The 20,944-nt window shown below is 35.8% G+C and overlaps 1 protein-coding gene across 1 annotated transcript; it reads right to left on the reverse strand.

Annotated features, from left to right (window-relative positions):
• Positions 1–557: 557 nt before the first annotated feature.
• LOC105698662 (kinetochore-associated protein 1) lies at positions 558–20,799 on the reverse strand. The gene is made up of 34 exons (XM_012423103.1): positions 20,574–20,799; positions 20,166–20,407; positions 19,982–20,095; positions 19,038–19,161; positions 18,629–18,777; positions 17,504–17,703; positions 16,958–17,418; positions 16,324–16,512; positions 15,790–16,211; positions 15,066–15,234; positions 14,215–14,310; positions 13,523–13,720; positions 13,115–13,245; positions 12,711–12,816; positions 12,401–12,629; positions 11,733–11,871; positions 11,044–11,222; positions 10,082–10,300; positions 9,753–9,790; positions 9,384–9,676; positions 8,902–9,062; positions 7,828–8,031; positions 7,171–7,286; positions 6,314–6,423; positions 5,584–5,705; positions 4,874–5,152; positions 4,296–4,381; positions 3,852–4,216; positions 2,754–2,954; positions 2,055–2,286; positions 1,441–1,743; positions 1,276–1,359; positions 763–969; positions 558–647 (listed from the first exon to the last, which is right to left on the reverse strand). The coding sequence occupies exons 1-33, from the start codon at positions 20,718–20,720 to the stop codon at positions 928–930; spliced, it is 6,150 nt and encodes a 2,049-aa protein (XP_012278526.1). The 5' UTR covers positions 20,721–20,799; the 3' UTR covers positions 558–647; positions 763–927.
• Between the last annotated feature and the right edge of the window lie 145 nt (positions 20,800–20,944).

Below are 20,944 nucleotides of genomic sequence, written 5' to 3' on the forward strand. Positions count from 1 at the left end.
TTATTAAGATAAGCTGTCCATGACTTGACATGAAGTCAGATGCATTCCGCTCGGATGTCGCGTCCACGAAAAACACGGTGCACCGGATCAGCGGTAGACCCGAAAGTCTCAACCCGTGGTATTCAATGTCGATCGAACGTTCGGTAGCACGTGGCGGCAAAGGAGACACATGGGGGCACTTGGGAGAATCCATTGCGAATCATTTCCGAATCATTTCCATGACCTTGTTGTACCCCATCTCGCGTAGGGTGTCCATAAAGAATGCAAGATTTCTCTCCGTTAGACTGGCGGCCAGGGTCGATCAAAATCGTCATTTCTTAAAAACGAGAGAGAGTTTCTTCGGAGAAGAGTTTCATAAACGATTGATCACTCTCGCGTCACCTTAAATATTGCAATAGTTAAGCCATATTTAATATATCTCCTGTTCCTTTGTTGACAATATTTTCTGATGCTTTTGCGGCGTGCGTGAGACATTTGATTATTTCAATATTTAAGGAGTTAAATATTGGATCAACTACCTCCTAAGATCCAATATTTTCATAAAAAAATTTACTTATGGACTGGAACCAACATGGCATGGTCCGTGCACGATTTTCATCTTTTACGCTTTTTGGAGGCTTAGAATCGAAAATGAAGAGTTTCAGGACCTGGTTAGAACAATTTAGAATACTATAAAAATGGAAGATTACAGAGCCGGATGAGAAAATATGGAAAATACATTCATTCGTGAATACAATATAGGTATACTAAATGATGATGTACTTATTAAATTTTCTTGCGCGCACTCTCCACCTTTTGCCTTGCGTTTCCGGTGCTCCGAGCCACACGTCCTGCACGGTGGGAGAAACTCCTGTTATCCTCTTCGCGGACCCGAGATCCTCGACGCTTCCTTCCTCACATACTTAGAGGTCTTGAGAGATTGGATCGTTACAGTGGCGCATCCCTGGCCTCGTTTAGAACAAGCAAAGACTATAAAAATGAATTATTAATTAGCAATGAATACCTACGTACAGGGTATCTCAAAATTCGTGGTAACCCGTGAACCGTCGTTTGTTCAATCATTAATTGAAAAAGTTGACCAATTCCACGATGCCGATGAGAAACACCGATCGTAGCCGAATCTGGCGCGTGAAAGTACGTATCGGTGCCGATGTCGCGTGGGGGTCGTTTGCCCGCGCACGGGCAAAGCCGGCGCTTTTTCCCGGATGCATTGGAAATGAACGACTGCCGCAAGGGGTATACTTGATTTCGGCGAAAGGGAGCTCGATTACTCACGTATGAAGCCGCGAGTAATCCCCGAAGTGACAAGCTTTTCAAATTGTCCGTGACCCTCGATGCATCGGGCATGTCGCGTATTCTCTGCAAATGAAAACAAATGCACCGATGCACGATTATATCTTTACGACGTATACGAAGCCAACCATACGTTAGATACGATACCTTCGAGACTTCGGCCTTGTCTCTTTCATTAAGAAATGGTAACAAAGCGGCTGCAAGGTGTTCCAATCGGCTGTGAAAGCAACATTCAACCATCTCCGTAAATTGTAATTTGCTAACCACAGGGCACGCATGCAAAAGAGTTATGGACTGCAAACAATGTTCGACTTGTTCGGAGGTTGGCCGAGCATCCGTTCTTCGAAATGGTTCCGCAATTACGGTCTGCCATCCAGATACGTATCCATGGCTGTTTACGATGTTGCTAAAGGGCACCAATTTCGGTAGGACGTATTTTAAATCTTTTATCTGAAGAGTAAAGAATAGTTCAGAAATAATTAATGTTCCTAAAGCTGCGCTATTACGAAGGGAGGTATCTGGATATCCTTCCTCAACTTTGGGACACATAAACGACACCGATCTCGTTTTTAGCATTAAGGTGATATGAAAGATTCAGCCAAAAATTTAGTCGGTCCATTACGGTATAAAACGGGATTTCGACAGTTTTACATCGATCTCTTTATCATTAAATTCTCAACGTAAAGTGTAACGGACTCAATCAAATTATATGATTTTCAAATAATGGGCTTGCCAGGTCGTAATTGGTTTCCGCTACGTACCATTATTAGATTCACCATTTCCGATAGAGTTTTATTCCACAAGGCATAATCGTAAATCTTGAAATCCAAACATAGCTGCATGATAAGGACCAGAGCTCGGGGTAGACGAGAATGCATTCTGAATAGCACGTGAACGAGATCACTTTTTGAAGAATTTTCGAAGCTGTTTATCGTGTACTCCAATCCCAAAGCTTCCAATTCGGTTAAATATTGAAGTATTTTCATCCGTTCCCTGGAAAATATATGTATTGAATTATTATCGGGAAAAGTAGGTAATAACGATAACAGAAACAACATCGATTTAATAAAATATATGTTTTGCAAATATATTACAGTGATGTCCTTAAGGGGCCTCGCTAATGTTGGCGAGAAAAAAATAAGGTGATTTTTTTTAATTCTTAATTCTTCATGTATGGGTTTTTAACGTTCAATAGATCCAATAGACATGATAAAACTTCCTATGATGCATAACAAAATTGCGTTTTTCCTTTTTGAATTCAAATTTTTTAATAAACATGCTTATGCTCGAATGCTTAAAATGACGTAACTGCCTCTACGTTTACGTGATAAAGTTTCAAATGATTTGGTGCACCCACTTTGGAGAAAAGTTTTATAAATAATTTGACATCACAGAGAGCATTTTTATATCACCTTCGATATTAACATGTTAAAATATGCAGAAAGAAACTGAACTCATACCTAACGTCCGTTACGTCGCGTTTTGTTAAGCGTTCCAAAGTATCGGAGTTTGTTATCAGCGCAAGTACTTGGAGAGCCCTGAAACGCATTCCAGGTCCATTATTGTTCTCTTCATCTTCGGCAAATCCTATATTTATCAAAACTTTCGCAAACTGTTCCGTTTCTTCTTCTATTCTGGTGTCCTGAAGAATATAACACGCTCTGCAAAAATAAATAAAGTTTAGTTTAGTGGATGTTGTACCGTAATTACATACACGCGAAAGATATATAAATATGTAGATATGTAAGGCGTGTAAAATAGTACGCCAGATAACCAATATTTCAGCAGAAGAGGAAAAAGATAAATATCATATATCGCTGTGCATGCACATTCTGAATGTCTTTCTTGTTCCGTTGCACTATTCGACAAAAAATCAAACAAATTGCAAGACTTTTTTTTTTTATGAACACGATACACATGAAAATGCGGCACCATTCATTTCGACAGGATCAGGTTTCTCGCAGACGAAGCGGACAGTTCGTTTGCATATAAAACCCGTTACTATTCTTTACGTTTAAATTACAATGATGCTACCTCAAGGTAGAAATATATGAGAATACTGACAGAAACGTAAGTACAACATACGTAGTCGCAAAAATCGATTTGTTATGTTGACGGTAAATTTCTAAATGGGCATTCACAACTGTGCACAACGTTAAAACAACTCGTTCTTTGTAGATACATTGACTAAATGGTGAATATGTTATTTTTACTCCGTTACGCTGGTTACTGCGATCTTCTAAGGTTGTCCCGTACATTGCCTTGCAATATGGTTACGATTATGACGATTGTGGTGTTCCTGACCTCTTTTTTTTTTCTCCGTGCACGCATGGTTGCATTTACTGTAGTAAACAAAACTAACGACGACGACGAAATAGTAAATTATTATCGTGGTATACCCCAATAATAAATTACTTTGACTATAACTTGTAATAACCAGAACTACAATATATATTGTGACTTTTACTATTTTTCTGCGTAGTCCTCTAATTTAACTATTTCATACGGTAAGAAAATAATAACCGTTACTATTTTCTTTTCCGAGTGTAGATGCTTACCTTAATAATTTATCATCAATGGCGGTACAGCAATCCTCGGCTGTAGGTTGCAACAGAAGAGTTTCCGTCATACTATCGTACATATTATTTTCATAAGCATCGGGACGTAACCATTCTTGCAACAGTTCGTACTTGATTGAAGTAAAATTGAGAGAAAATAATTTTGTAAGCTCGCGAGCTGCGGTGTTTATGTCGGGTCTTCGTTGTACGGGTTCCCGGCTTCGAAGTGGAATGCTTTCATCCGAATACAATTCTCGTATCATTTTCGGTGGATGGCCAACCAATTTTAAGTAGCGATCTTCACCGAGATTATTTTGGTGCAAGATGTGTTGTGCGGTATAACTCAAGTATTTATATTTTATTTTCTAAAACAAATAAAGCCACGTACAGAGCTGACGGTAAAAAAAAAAGCAAACGTTGAAAATATCGTAAATGAGAGGTCACCTGTAATTGGTCCAAAGTATGACCTTGCGAAACCCACTTATTAGCAAGTTCATAGCATTCTTGGATCGCGGCAACTTGATCAGCACCTGCAATTTCTCGATTCAATTACGGGTGGTCAATGACAAAGACTTCACGTGGAATTATCCCAGATAACGCACTATGTTACAATTACATAACATTGGAATAACATGATATATAACGAATGATATTCGAGAGATACATTAATATCATATAACATGAAATTATTAGGGTGCGGTTATCGTATTGTTGGGTTCATAAAATAAAAAATAGAGCAGTTTCTTCTAAACGAAATGATTCGTTCTACCGTTTGAACCCTTTGCGATTGGTGCCGCCACAGGGGGTTTTTGGCGGCGTTTTTGGCGGCGTTTTCAGTGTCGTAGAAGTCGGCGCCGCCATCCCACTAAATGTGCTCCGACTATCTGGTACTCCCATTAGAGAAATTTGCCGATCGCAAAGGGTTAAAAGGGTTTATTTCTAAAGCATTACATGGTAGGAAAAGAAATGGAAATTCAAATGTTTCGTTGCATGTAAGCGTTGTATGGAATACTTTTTCTTGCCTTGAGGAGTGTTATTTACGACGTGGTACAAAGCAGCGATTGCATAATATAACGCTTTTGGTCCTGTCATGTGTTGTATACATGTCTTTATGTCATTCAGCAAAGTGCAATTTTTTGTATGTAAAGACCACTCGGTAGCGTTTCGTTTTATTTCGGAATCATTCCACGCATGCTCCGTCGAGTTTTTAATGGACAGTGAACAAATAACATCTGTGGATAAACCAAGTACTTCTCCAATTGTTAACCACTTCCTGTATGTCTTTAGATTCAGTTCTTGAGCTGAAAGTAGAAAATCTGTTAGCAGATTATTACACGTTTCACTTCAGCTTAACCGTTTGAGTCCCAAGCAGCGCGATCGCGCTGTTTAGATTTGACGTGAAAAAAGCCAAGACAACTGACGGTGCTCTTAAAGGCTCTCCTCGATTAGAGGCCCTCGATTAAAACAGCGCCATTGCGTTGTTCGGCATTTTTCGATCCTGTTTTTTCAATAATCCCTGGGACTCACTCAAACGGTTAATACTAAAACACAAAGATGAAGACAAATAATAATTATCTGCAAAAAAAGTCTTTTAATTTCCGAATAGGGCCTTTTTCATAACATGTGAACTTATAAATACTACCATACCATGAAAAGATTCACTTGAAATAGATCACAGATTCCATATCTCACATTCACGCTATACCTACTGAAATAATATAATGGCAATTACTTATCAGTTTCCACTGGTCAATTTTCAGTAGATAAGGGAACCTCCACTCTGAAATTGATGGCAATAAACCATTTTCTGAGTTAAGTTGAGCCCATTCGTCGAGTTCCATTTGTGTGGGTTTTCTAAAACAATGTAGTAACACAGCTTATAGTAAATAGTCCTAGGGGTCAATTTACAACGGTATGATAATAGTACAGGCGATACTTTATGTAACAAAAACATGGGTTATGCATCTGTTTGCGCATACGCGGAGTACAAATATGAGCACAAAGTAGTTTAAGGACATACAACGCCATGTATCGAAATCATCCCCACCTTAGTGGTCCAAGATCTTCGGATTATTTCTGATCTAGGGTACGGAGCGCCTCCTCGATTAAATTTGCCAATTAAAAATTATCGTCTGGTAGCGGATGTACTAGTCTTACAGAATATTAACCCTTTGCGGAGGGGACTTTTTCTTTATAAAGGCTTTTAGGCTACTTTCCACAGACCCGCGTCCACAAAGGGTTAAATGACAATTGATCGTACTTAATTATAAATCGGAGCATGAATGAGAAGCAATATTTTCAAGCTCGCATGTAAATACATTAAATGCGTATAGAACAAATAGATACGAGCTATCCAATTAGTATATAGATCGGTACATAAAATATATCCTCTACTACTAGGGACATTAGGACATTTTTCTATTGTATGTAAAGAAGCATCGTATTTTACTCCTCTCACTTACCCAACTCGTGTATAGTTTTGAAGGAAACGAAGATAATTTATCATTTTCTGATCTGCTTCTTCGATTAGGTCGAATATAATGACAAATACTTCATAATGGTAGAAATTGACCTAAAATTATTGTTACTTTTAGAAAAAAAAATGTTCTAAACGCGTTTGGCCAAAGATTTAGTGGATCATAAATGTAATAACTGAAAATATAAAAACTTCATATTTAAGATGACAAAAGTGGCATCTGAAATTGGCTGAATTTGCAAAAGTTCGACTACTTTGAGAGTTGATTGAGTCGATAGAGGAAGCAATTTTCTGATTGGTTCTTTTCTAATATATTCATTTGAATACACCCTACGTTGATATGCACGAATATATATGTATTCTCCCTAGATGTACGTAATATTAAATGGAAATAGATTCCAAATCTATTTATAATAGAAAATTCAATATAGATTCCTGTTTTTATATAAGATATAAAATAGAAGGTGACATTTTACATTTTAAATGCCAATTTTGTAACTAATTCAATTACAATGGTTACCCAGCTCTGGGTCTCGTTTATGAAACTTTTCTCAAAATTGGGAGTACCGAATTGTCTGAAAATTGACCACGTGAAAATGGATTTCACTCAACCAACTAGAAATATATAAATTAAATAGAACTACATAATAAATTAGAAATTAAATTTCACAACAAAAGTTCATTTGGCGAGAATCCGAGATTCGCTCATTGTGTATGCCTATTGTTTTGATACTCTCGAAATAAAATTTTTTAACTATGGATATCTCGGATTGCCCTATGCACTGCATTTGAAGCTCTACCGAGTTTCTACCTTAAAATGATGAATAGTGAATGAAAATTTACTTGAGATGAAAGCATCGCCAGGTGGCGTTTCATTACGGTAGTATTCTCGATGCGGGCAGCTGTGCGTTTACATTTCTCCCGTAGTTCTTCCACTTCGGTCTGGTCAATTCTTAGTTCTGAAAGGATTTAAATGAAAGGTAAAAGTAAGTAAATGAAGAGGTTTGTAGACAGCTATAATTCGAAAGTATGATACATACGGATACATTGATGCGTCGATTGCAACGTAAACTTTTAGTCATTAAGGTGATATGAAAGAGTCAGCCTATACGTCAAATCGTTCGTGAAAGTATTTTCCGAATTAGTTTCAAATTTTACCACGTGAGTGTGGGGCCCTAAGGTAGGTCCTGATACCCATGAAATGTCACTTATTATAAAACATTTATTTATTTATCCTGGACTGGAACCAGCATAGCGTGGTACGTGCACGTTCTTGATGTTTTACGTTTTTCGAACGCTTAGAATTGAAAATGAAATCATTCACATTCTTTGGCATAACTTGATACGATGTAGCGGTCAAAATGAATATAAATGTCGACAACGATGCAAGATCAGCAGATGGCAAATCAGTTAGACGAATTGGCTTTTCTCGACAATTCAGTCTTTTGGCGCGTTTCATATCACCTTAGGAATACAACGTACTATATCGTCATACCTTACCTTTTCCATCTGCCGTATTTTCTAATTTAAAAGTAGGACTCCATTTTGTCAATAAAACGTGCAAGTAGAGGACAAGACATTCATTTAAATCAAACTGAAAATCCATACAGAACTGCTGAAGTAATTGAATGATTCCTTCTCTCTTCGAGTTCATTACCCGCTCTAAAATGTTCTGTTTGTTTTGTGTACTGCTGTTGATGACCTCTGTAATGAAACATTACAAACTATACGTGGTACATCATGTGTTAATCTTTTTGGGAAAGAAATGTAGATGAAGTGATATAAAAAAAAAAAACCCTGATAAATTGAATCGATGCCATGGACTTATAATAAGGTAACTTAGGGTAACAAGGCCCATGCTCATTTTTCACGATAGAATAAAAGTGTCGAGTCTATGGTTCTCTCTGTCAGTCGGTAGAAGAATCAAGAGTCCATTGTGGGTGCTGTCGGGGCGGTGGCGGAATCCATGGTAAACCGAGGTCAATGGAAAAATATTCCCGAGGGGAATTTATAAAATTTCATTGCAGCGTTCGAGCTTCTTTATCACAAAGTTTCGTGAAGTTCGGCTTTTTCTAACAGGTACATAGCGCCTTATATATTTCTCTACATGCAGTCATGTTAGTTTTAAAAATGATTACCTATAAATACACATTGCCCCGTACAGGTAATAAGGGTCGACATGGTGCAACATAACGCAACGAAAGATCTTTACCATTCCGAGATCATTACTATTTCTAATAAGGAAAGGTTCCCCCTCCGTCAGGTGTCTCCCTCCGACTTCATTCCTTTTGAAATATGTTACAGTACACCAAATAACTAAACGACACGTGTTTTTTTTTTAATCCGCGGAAAAACACTTCTAACGGCTGAAATAGGCCTTTGAAGAAGGGGTTGCAAAGGGTCGGTTTCATGGTTTCATATTGTGACGATTCTCAATTTAGTACGACACAGTTGTGAATACAAATGTAGACGTTGGTAACGAAGATAGTGATAAGAATTCCTTTTTTTGCCGACGGTTAAATTTCTCGAGAGGTTTCATTTCACTTTAAGGACATTATATGAAGTAACGGTTACCTTTGTATGAAATTTCATCACAATCGGAAAGTCTTTTGGCCCAAATGTGTAACACGCTATAATGATGGAATAACCCTTCCTGTATCTTGTTATTAATTAAACGGAAGTATACATATCCCAATACCGATACATTGCGATGTCGCCCGCAATCGTTTCGGAACCTAAAAAGTGAAGGCATTAATACCAAAACACAAAGATGAACGTATACACCGATTGATGTAAAAAAAAGCGTTGCACTTTTCGAAATGAGTCCCTTTCAAAGCATGGAAATGTACGTATGCTACCGTGCCATGAGAAATTTTACGTCAAAGAAGGATATGCGGTAATAAGAAAATGTTCGGTTGCATTACATTTGAAACGAATCGGTACATCCATTTCTGAGAATACTTTTACGAACGATTTGACCTCTCAATATATGTGTATAGGCTGACCCTTTCGGATCACCTTAAATAGATTAAATAGATTACATTTATTTTACTTACACTTTGTTCGCATCTAACAGCCATTTTGTGGCATCTTGCTCGGGCAACATAAAAAGACAAGCCGTACCTAATTTTATGTCAAATGATCGAGCACAAATTATTTTCCGAAGTAACGTTATAATGGAACGCTCGAGGTTAGATTCCATTTCAACGAGCGTATCTGACAATGCCGATGAATGGCAAATATTGAAATATAAGCTTTTGATAATATTTAATACGGCATTGTCACATTGTTCGGTTTGAAGTTTCCGTGCAATCTTGAATTGCTCGTCACGGAAGCGATCTATGTTATCCTGAAAGAAATAAAATAGAAATAACCACCATACCGGACAATACGGTTTCAGATATATTTATACCAAACATACAGACCTGAGTCATAGCCATTCGACCAACTAGTGCTTGATTACCTGTTAAAAAATAATTTATTTTAAATTGTTCTTCATTTTATTAGTATGCTAGCATTGCCAGGCATTCTCGTCATATACAGAAAGTCCTGAATTTAACATTTCTGAAGTCAACATTTCCGGAACGCGTAGGAGACTAATGAAATAAGAGAAAACTGCAGGGATTTGATCGTTTTCGCTTCATTTCCAAGACGACTACGAAAAAAATGGTAAAATCAAAACGCGAATCGGACGTTGACAAAGCGTAGCCCCTAAAATACTAAAGTAGCTAAACTTCATATTTGTTATTCATACCGGCATGAAATATGAAAAATAACAAGGAGCTTTTGAAGTAATGACGCAATGCATCGTTATTTGGAATTCCTGCGTCAGAATATGTGTTACAAAATATCTTATTCATTCCCAAAGAGGGTAACGTTCCATCCCATTCCCATTCGCTACATTCCCTGGCGAAAAATATCTCCGTATAGACATTTATCCAGGATGCCAGGGATGAAATTTCGTTTAAAAATCCTGAAACATAATCAACGGAAGATTAACTCTTAAAGTAAACATTAATTCAATTATCATATCAAATGCGTTTTTTTTCTTTTATTACTGATGTGTTCTGAATTGCTGTGAGACTGTCCTGACACTTTCAGTTCTTATATCGGAGCATTCAAAAATCGTAGAATAATCGAAATATGGGCGAAATATGCACGACGCCATTTCAGTTCTGATCTAGGTTAAGTATGAAACAACTGTTTTTACCTATTTAAATTTTGAGAGTATCAGGCCATTCCTTGGATGGTCAAAATTTGTGTTGTGAAATTTCGGTGAGTTCGGTGGGATACCCTTAAAAAAGTGGCTTATTTGAATCGACTGGTTTGAGGCATGCGGGAAAACAACGTGTCTTTTAACTGCAGATAGTATAAGAGGTATCAAATTAATTTACTGGAAGAAAATAATTCTCATTTCTACTCAAATAGTTACGAGAAATATGAACACACAAGAAATATCAAAACATTTACGGGCAAAGTGACAACCGTATTGTTTTAGTGGAAGCTTTCCTACGATATACACGATATACACGATATACACCATTCTACGCATAAATTATGTCTCTTCTGCCTTATATAACTTAAAGTGTCTAGTGACGCTGGGGTGCCTTCAATTCGTACAAGTCTTTTCCATGTACAAGAAATACGTAGGTATCAGCTATTCAGTTAGTATATAGATCGGTGAGTATTTCGTATCGCTTTAACAATTGCACTTACCATCGGGACAACTGATTATCGCAGAAGTAAACAAAAGCCTCAGTATCCTGGATAAATCGCGATATGCATCGGGATTATCAGGACTTTCCACACAATGATGAGAAAAAAAGGCCATAGCACATAATTGATTCAAATAGAGGCAGTCATTTCGTGAGACAATGTGACTTCCAATCAAGGGGCTAAAAAAGAATAGTTATATTAAGGTGATATTAAAGGGTCAGCCTGTATGTATATTGAAAAGTCCAATGGTTCGTCAAAGTATTCTCCGAATTGGGGGTACCGATTCCATTCGAATTTTACCACGTGAATATGGAGGCCCTAAAGTAGGTCCTGAAACTCATGAAATTTCAGTTTTTATAGAAAAAATTGTTTATTTATCATGGACTAGACCAATCAACCGACAATGCGTTCCACGTGGATTTCATTTACGCGAATAAAAATCGTGTAAATTGAATCCATCGGTATAAAAGGAAAAATATTGGAAATAAAAGCTAGTAAAAGTTTTAGAAATACATGTGTACATATTTATTTCACATAACTTAACAAAAAAAAAAAAAGAAAAAATAAGTAAGACATTTCAGAAAACAGAAGTATGTAAGTTTTATTCGATGTCACTATCGCTACTATAATTCAAAACAATAAGCCTTTTCTATTTAATTGGCATAAACTCATCATCATAAGTTACTTACAAGCTGACACATTGCAGAATCTCAGGACTTCTGTATTCTTCGAAAAACATGCTAGCAGCAAGAAATCTTGATATTCTTAGGACATCTGCCAGCCTGTCTAGCGTCTTACAGAAATCGGACATTTCGGAGTCACGGCCGACTGAAAGTAAAAAAAAAATACGCTTTTTTTTCATTTAGATCATGCGAATCTGATTCTCTCCAGACGACGCATTCTTTTACATTTGTGACACGCTCTGTAATGCCGACCTAGTATGGAGCATCTTTTGCTTTCTTTTCTTGATTGTAACTCCGAAAATATATGTTCAAGTCCGACCCTTAAATATACGTATATGAAAATACTCGGGACGACGCTCCCTGCGATATATCAAAGTTATACGAAAATCGGAGAGAATCACCCTTTTATGCTTAATTCTCCTAGACAATACTAATGCTGGGGGCATCGTAAATTCTAAAGCTCATAACTCAGGCTCAATACTCAGCAGAGATAGTGAAATAATGAAAAGAAAAAAGATGCCGATATTTTAGCAGAAGATGCCCAGTATGGAGGAAGAACCCATAAGTTCAAGGCCAATAAAAAAAAGTTGTAGACTATCGTAAAAAAAAAATACGCATCAAATGGTCGCGGCTGAACCGTCGTAAACAGCTTTGTAAAAGATAAACAGTCTTACCAAAATTACATGTTCGTCGTACCCAAGTCGATAGTATTTTTTCTTTTCCTTCTGTATAATATTTCTCCGGAGTAGTGGTTATGGAAAACCTCTCCCGCAAGCAATAAATTGTCTTTATATCGGTCACTATAATTTCGTCATGGAAATTTGTTGGCGACGGAATCGTAGCTAACTTTGTTTGAATTGAACCTAGTGCCTCCATGTAATGAATAACAGATGCGTCAAAATTCTGCAGAAAATGATAACAATGTAAATCGATATGACGACTTCCACGAGTGACGGCGATATAAACTGTGGAAGATACTTGTACCTTAAAGGACAGTCGGGACAATAAATTATATATGATCTGGGTGCAGCAATACACGGCTGCTTCATCCTCAAAGCTATTTATTAGATTTACTGCTGCGGTCACATCGCTGAAAAATGAAATTTAAATGATACAAAGGAAAAGAGAGAGAGAGTGACGGGGGGGGGGGGGGGGCAAAGAGGGCGAGAGTTTTTAACGTAAAGTAACGTAAGTAGTACGACGGGACAATATTCCTCAACCTAATATATGCCGACTGGATAGCTGATACCCATTTGTTCGATACGGGGAAGGCTTCGATGAATTCGAGGCACCCCCAGCCATGGGCAGCGATACTAAATAAGTAACGAGGGCGCATGTGCACAAGTTTTGAATAAATAATCAACTCAATTGTAGTATTTTCAACTTACCCTATATTTAGAATATGACTAACATGTGACGATAATGCTTGCATCCTCAGAATACGATCAGTCCTTGTAATTTCGCGAATATCACTGATCACTTCTGCGCGGTTTTGTTTAATAATATAGTTAATCAATCTCTGTAAAAAAGAAAAACAGATAGGCAATAAACGCGGTGATAACTTCCACAGTTATAGATATATACAATTTTTCAGTAGTTATTCGGTAGTTGTAGTTTTCCACTGTAATTAATAAAATTAAAATCACTAATAATGAATCGCACATCACAGTGGTAGGTTTTTTGTATAATAATTATTCACGTCTAGGCGTGCAAAAATTTTGTTATAAAAACGAACAGGAATGACGTGGAAAAGCAATAGATATTACCATGTAGTAGGTGTAAATTGTTATACTAACTTCTTTCAAGTTTAAACCGATGCGCTCATAACCATATTTCTTCAGAATCAGCTTCGTAGAAACGTAAGTAGATTCGGCTCTTATTTGTATTACCAATTCATGATCAAAGGAATAACTTCTTTCAGCTAAAGAGGACATCGTGGAACTCCACGGAACTGGTGCTTTTTGCAATGCACTTAATGTTTGTTGCAACTGACTCTGCAAAGCAATGTTAATTCATTCGCGTAAATAAGTAAAAGGAAAAGAAACAGGAGAAGAATGTGAAATGTGTCCAGGAAAGGGATTTGACAGTCACTTGGCTAAAATGATTCACCGAAAGTGAAGAGAAACCCGTCGAGAAATTTAATCGACGTCGATGGATTATTTTTAAGACAAATTTTTTATGAATTTATTTAGCTTTGCTGCAAAAGAAATATCCTAACGGAGTTTTATTTATATCCTTGCTTGAAATTGTGAAATAAAGCAATTGAAAATATTCTTTATAATACTTTTTGTTTAATCTTAGAAAGAAAAGGAAATAGAATTGCAAACGCAAAAAATATCACGCACGATAAATGTGAAGAATAAAACAAAGACGGCAGATTAACGTTGTCAACTTGTCTGGCTATTGAACGGTTATATTACTCATCTCTCGGTATTTTAAGTTAAGTGAATAAAATATTATGATGCAAAAGTCACGCTAGACTCTGTACCTGAATATTCTGGATTAAAGGAATCATTACTGCTACTCTTTTTTCCCACGGCGCCTCTTCCCAAAACCACCAATTTCTCGTATTGCTTAACACTCTCTGTAAAGGCAATGGCAGGCATAAAATAGCAATAAGACGAAAGGAGCGAACAAAACTGAGAGATAAAACGTAAGACAAAACAGCTTTACAATGTGTAAAAATGATGGATATGCGAAGACTGGAAATTTGTGATTTTTTCTAACGGTTTACGCGATTCCAGGAGAACGATTAGTCCGAAGTAGAAAGCTAATGTGATTTTAGGAAGAAGAAAAAATTGCCGAACCAATGGCACGGATTTTTTTACGAGAAAGAAATTCAATTCTAAGGAAAAAAAGAAGCTAATAACTTTTTCGTTGCTTTTTGTACTTTACTCATTGACACACTTTGAACATGAACGATAAAATAGCTAAAATAACTAATACTCGGCTCAGCGATGTTCATATTTTTCTACAAGTAATAGTGTCGGTAAATATAAATTTAGAGGATCCACCTCCGATGACCCTGACCTTGACATATATTGGGGTATCGGAAAAGACATGACGCATTTTTTCTATGCCATCTGTTACGAAAATCCGTCACGCCATTCGTCTTCTCCGACATATATTGTCAAGATCGCCCTTCGCCTTTAGGCGGCCGGCTACCAGCTACTTCTAGCAATACACGAGTCTTTGGATGTATATTCAATAACGAGAACAAACAACCAGCGACGGCTAAAACCTTCTGAACGTCACTCAGGAGGGTGACATATGTCAAGGTTATCGGAGGTGGGTCTCCTAATCGGAACATTTATCATAGTGTCAATTAAACTCACTCACCTGTACATATGAACAAAATACGTAATCATTCTGTAACGAATGATTGAGCATGTATTGCTTTAGGAATGTATCGGCAAGATGTGATATTTGTTCAGTGTGCACTTTGTCCAGCAAAAAGTGAACTACATCCAATGGCTCCCTCAAACACATATCTAATGATATCGTTATCCTGCTCGGACAATTTAATAATTACATTTGCGTTAAGTCAATACGTAAAGTGCACCATATTGAGAGGGTTAATAGGTCGTGAAATGCGTTTCAATCACTGTGAGTTTGTGAGCCAAGGTGAATTGAAATACATCGAGAAATTTGGTCAATGTTGGTGAAAAAGTGTCCTTTAAATATCTACGTTGCTGACGTCAGTATTTATAACAACAGCTGTGCCCATCTGCGAATCTGAATTTCCTTTTCACCGAAAATCCGTGCCATGAGTTTTTAAATAATCTTGTACAGTATATAAAACCATCTTAACTTTCTACTTCGGACGTACCATTCTCCTGGAATCGTATAAACCGTGAAAAAAATTAAAAAATAGAAATCTCCAGCCGCCATAAGTCCGTTTCCAAACATTTTGAAACATTTTTCAATTTCAATTCTCCTTAAAACATGAAATAAAATAGACCCGTAATCAAATACTTCCTATACCTTTGCATTTTCCTTTAAATGCACTTTAATTAAAACGTATTTCATAATCTACTAACCTTCTTAATTTGTTGTTAAATACCTGTAATTTGTTTTAAGGTATTGTATATCGTCTAAAGACTGAATTAAAGACGTCAAACGCTGAAAGGGCGAATTCTTTTTCGTGTACTCTTGTTGCCAGTGAATAAACGAACGGGACTCTTCGAATGTAAGCAAACGTAACACATCATTTGTGAACTGAAGTCCAATCTGAGGCCATGAAGTACAATGAGATTTTTCGAAAAGCTTTATTTTTTTGTACGCCCAAAGAATAATTTCCGATAGTGCCTGTGGGAACATTGACAATGCTGATGGTATAAAATGGTGGAGCCAGGTCTGTAGATGTACCGGAGAAACGGTGTTTGGTATGGCTTTTAAAATACTTTCTATACTGTTCACTGTCAATCCAGTCATTATCGTGGAAAAATGACGCATCCAAATTAATGCTGCAATTTCCAAATGGCCCTGTACATTTACGTGGTTTTAAAAAAATACGCAAGCACAGCCTGTTCAATAGTTAAAAAATTAAATTAAGCAAGAAGTTGATCATTTTTGGCTTCAAATCTAAAGTACTTACGACGGTTAAATATTTAATACATTCATTGAATAAATTAGCCTTTGAAAATGTTATCCATGCTTCGAGTTCTTCTTCATCATGGGGTGGAGCATTTGTTTTTATACTCTGAATTATTCTGAAGGTTTCAAGTGTCCGCAAAGTTTCGCTTATCCTAAACAAATAGTTTGAACATTCCTCGCTTTCGGATATCTGAAACCAAAGTATTTTATGACACACATCAAATAAGAGTTGCATTACTATTTTGTTAAAGACGTTCTACTGCCTATTTACTAGCAACCACGGTCTGTTACAAAAAGGTTTCTTGTACCGAGTACGAAATATATATATATATTCATTTTACGTACGAAATCCATTCGCTTATTAATTCTTCACATAGCTTTCAACCAAAAGTCCAATAAATAGGGTTCATTGTATACGAACATGCCTACGTAATCATTTTTCAAATTTTCATAAATAAAAATATCACATTGTCTACCAACGCACATCGTTTACAATGCTTTCTCAATACCATGACAAAAATTATACTCTTACAAATGTGTCATCGCGTATTATACGTACTTAAAAATATTTACAGTTGGTCACCGGTGACCGTCGTTGAAAATGTGCTAATGTATAATTATTAAAATTATTTTACCTGTAGATGATGCGTTAATCTGTCCCGTGCATATAACAGTAATTTTCTGGTTTGTTCGTAGTCGGAGCATAGTACATTATTACAACATTCAAAAATGAACGTAACGTCTACGATTTTGTCCAGTGTGCTAATAATGATGTCCAATTTATGTGACTCGTTATTGGTTGACCAAGGATTTAATTGATTCAAAAGAGATGTTGCCTTTAAGCGGTAAATTACATCCATATTCAAATTAAACTTCTTTGCAAACACTTCGGCTTCATCGTATTTTCCTCTTCTTATTAATCTACCTAATCGGTCCTCGGGCAAACTAGCACCTATTGTTTTAATCCTGATTGTTTCAACTTGTTGGGCATCGTTACATGTACCTTCTAGGAATATTATGTCGTCTGTAGAACACCCGATCAAGTTCACTAAATAGGTTTTCCGAGAAACTGGAACCTCAAACTTGCTTTCAAAATCTTAAAAAAAGAAGAAGACACGTTCGTAAGTTAAACAATATTTGCTGTAAGAATCGTTGAAGCATTTAAAATTAATTTTCATTACCTGGGAAAGAATATAAGCATAATTTTGACATGGCTAAATCTTCAGAAACTGTCAAAATAAGAAGTTGGAAAGAGTCGATAGTTTTATCTTGAATTGTAATGAAATCGTATACAGGCCCCCCCTTAAATATTCTTTTTACGAGCAATGTTATGGGACACACAACATGAAGGGAACCATCTGCATGTAAACATATCAGTGAACTGCAAACAAGTAATATTACAATGTATCGATTAAACAAAAATAAGTAAATGTTATATAGGGATGCGGTTTATCGATAATAGTAATTGTAGCGAATATGTATACAAGGTATTCTAATATTCCACAGATGTAGAGCTATAGAAAGGGATAATCATTTTGTGAACTTGTGTACGAAAATCAATACACTTATGTACTAAATTTATAATATGTTTATAAAATAAATAAATAAAATGTTATACAATAGTATAATCTTTTGTAATTCGATTCGATCGGAGACATTTCATTTTTTTATACAAAATGTTTGTAATTATTACAAACTGGAACTAACATGGCGTCGTCTTCGTACATTTTCGCTGTTTTACATTTTTTGAAGGCTTAGAATCGAAAATAAAGAGTTTCAGGACCTAACTCGAACAAGTTAGAATACCATAGAAATGGAATATTACAGAATCGGATGGAAGAATACGGAAAATACTTTCTTCAACAATTGCAAGAGATTGCTTATCCCGTCGGTAACACGTAATTTTAGAGCAAAAATTTAGTTGCAGCTAAACATCATAGATGGCGCCAGTTGGTCCATTAGAGTATAAAAAGTCATGAAGTCACGAGATTTCGACAGTTTTACATTGATTTCTTTATCATTACTTTACCGAAATGGCATATGGAATGGTTCATTTCGTATAATTCTCAACGTAGACTGTGAGAAAACTTCAACATAAATAGAAATGTCAGTAACGTAACGCGCCAGCTTATATTACTACTTGAGTACTCAAAATGGCATCACGACCAAAAAGGGTATAGATGAATTTTATTTTATCGACACTGATTCAATTTCTTGCCGTCTATCATATCACCTTAAGTCACTGTATATATTAAGAACCATTCAGAATTAATGTTATATCAATTACGAAAAAATTGTATATTTACCTATAACTTTCAAAAAATTGTATTTTAACGTAGTTGCAAAGGAACGAGTTCAATGTAACATATCTCTTACTGGACCACATTGTCATGCATTTTCCACCGATTATAAAAGAAACCTGTCCATGCAACGTTCCTACTGCAACGGAAATGACCTACACGGAAAACATTAAAAATTGTAATTAAAATGTTACATCATTGACATTGATTATGCTTTACTAAACATGTTAAATTTTCTTCAACTGAGAAAATTATTTTGTATATCATAAAATCTGTTAATAAATTCATTTTTGCACAATTGTTTATTAATTTGCCCCATTCTGCACAAAACTTGAGTAACCGGGCAAGTGTATGTACAAGTTAAACTTACTTAAAACAACTTCGAATATACAGATACATAACAAGATATTTTCACCTCTTCGTCTCTGCCTTCATTCAGTAGTTCAGAACACTGAATGTCTTTTACCATTTGCCGTGCCGCATCGCAGTTTTCATTGATAAAAGCAGTATGAATCTCTTGTGCATGAAAGTCAGATAAACTGCATTAAAAAGGAAAATTATTATATTCAATCAATGTAATTTTTTAACTGCTTACTAAAGTTATTGATAAGATTAGTTGCTTTAAAGACTAATTAATACAAGTACTGTAATTATTTATTGATCTTTAGAGACGAAATGGTTCTCATTCTGACATTAATCATAATAATAATCTAGCTATACTTAGAAAATTTATTGCAATACATTAGAATAATTTTTTCACTTTACACCGAAAAGATCTTTCAAGATCTAGAATACCTTGTAAAGAAATTTAATGTTATAACAAAATTTGATAACAAAATTATTGTAATTCACAATATTTTTTCTTTCAATACGTGCCTGCAAGATTTAGGTCTCTTTCTTACATATGTGCAATAATACGTTTTAATATATCACGTAATATTTTATTTTAATGGATAATCGATACATTAAGGAATATAATTTTCTACCCTTCTCTTAATCCGTTCAATGGCCAAACTTTTTGGCTTAATGTCCCATTGACTTTGAATCGGTCATATAAACACTGTGATATAATGTACAGGTACGTTCCACTACTAACACCAAAATTGAAGAAAATGATAAATTGTATTGAAATAACATGTCTAGAATACAACTATCGCGGAAGATAGCTGTTAATTGACATTCTGATAGTAGTCATTGCTAGGAAACTAACATAAAACAGTACTGGGAATAAACGTATATGCCTCCTGCATAGTATAATACTATATATATACTTTTTTATAGGTCCCAGTTTTGTGAGTGCATGCATATAACCAATGACATAAATTTAAAGACAATGAAATATACGCTATTGTACATTACCTATATACGTGCCCTGATGCAGATACTAAGTATATATTCGATATGTTTCCATTTATTTCCTGATGTATAAATTTCAATGCTTCAGCATTCCCACCGCCATTCAATGGAATGTTTCTGTAAATACGATACATGATTGAAAAAACGTTTTATATTACATCAAAGAAAAATGCTTAAAATATCTTACATTGAAAAAACAGGTTTTCCTTCACTAGGTATGTGAAAGCAATGTAAAATTCCATTTACCAATCCAACAAATAGGAACAACTTATCTTGGGAAACGCAGTGACTTGTAATCGAAAGCTCAAAACTAACATTCATTATAATATTGGTACAAGTTTCATCTTCAAACAACGTAATGGATTTGCCAATGACTACACACAGGCATCCGTATTGCACACATGCCGATACAAATGGATTTGTGTCAACCTGTAAAGAAATTTTTATCTATCATCTGGAGTTAACATTATTCAAACGTAGAAACTATGTAAATCATACTCTATATAACAAAGACTTTATGTATAATAAAATATACATTAGTCTTCAATAACGTGTTTGTATAACAAATATCTAAATAGTTAATATGAGTAAAAACCTTTTTATCCGGTTGGAACCAAGCGATAGTTGAACTTTCGTATAGTAACCCTTTATTTTCCACGACAATTCGTGATCCAAAATTAATAGTTTCATCTTCTGCATCAAAATCTGTGTGTACGATGTTCCATAAGGCCATTTCTTCCATTTCTTTTCATTCCGTGTAAGAAAGCAATTGGAATTGTACGTATATACAGAACTTTTCTTTTCTTTACTTTCGCGACCCTCTTCTATTCTCACAATTTGGCAACTTTACCGGCTTATTTCAAACTAGACCATAGATTATATAAAGGAAACGCGGCGCGACCGCCACTGAAATATGTAGTAAACCGAAACGCTCGCCGCGCTTAAGTTTACACGGCAAACTTGTTC

The sequence above is a fragment of the Orussus abietinus genome, unplaced genomic scaffold (genome assembly GCF_000612105.2).
Source record: "Orussus abietinus isolate OABI.00-Male unplaced genomic scaffold, Oabi_2.0 scaffold31, whole genome shotgun sequence".
Lineage (NCBI taxonomy): Eukaryota > Metazoa > Arthropoda > Insecta > Hymenoptera > Orussidae > Orussus > Orussus abietinus.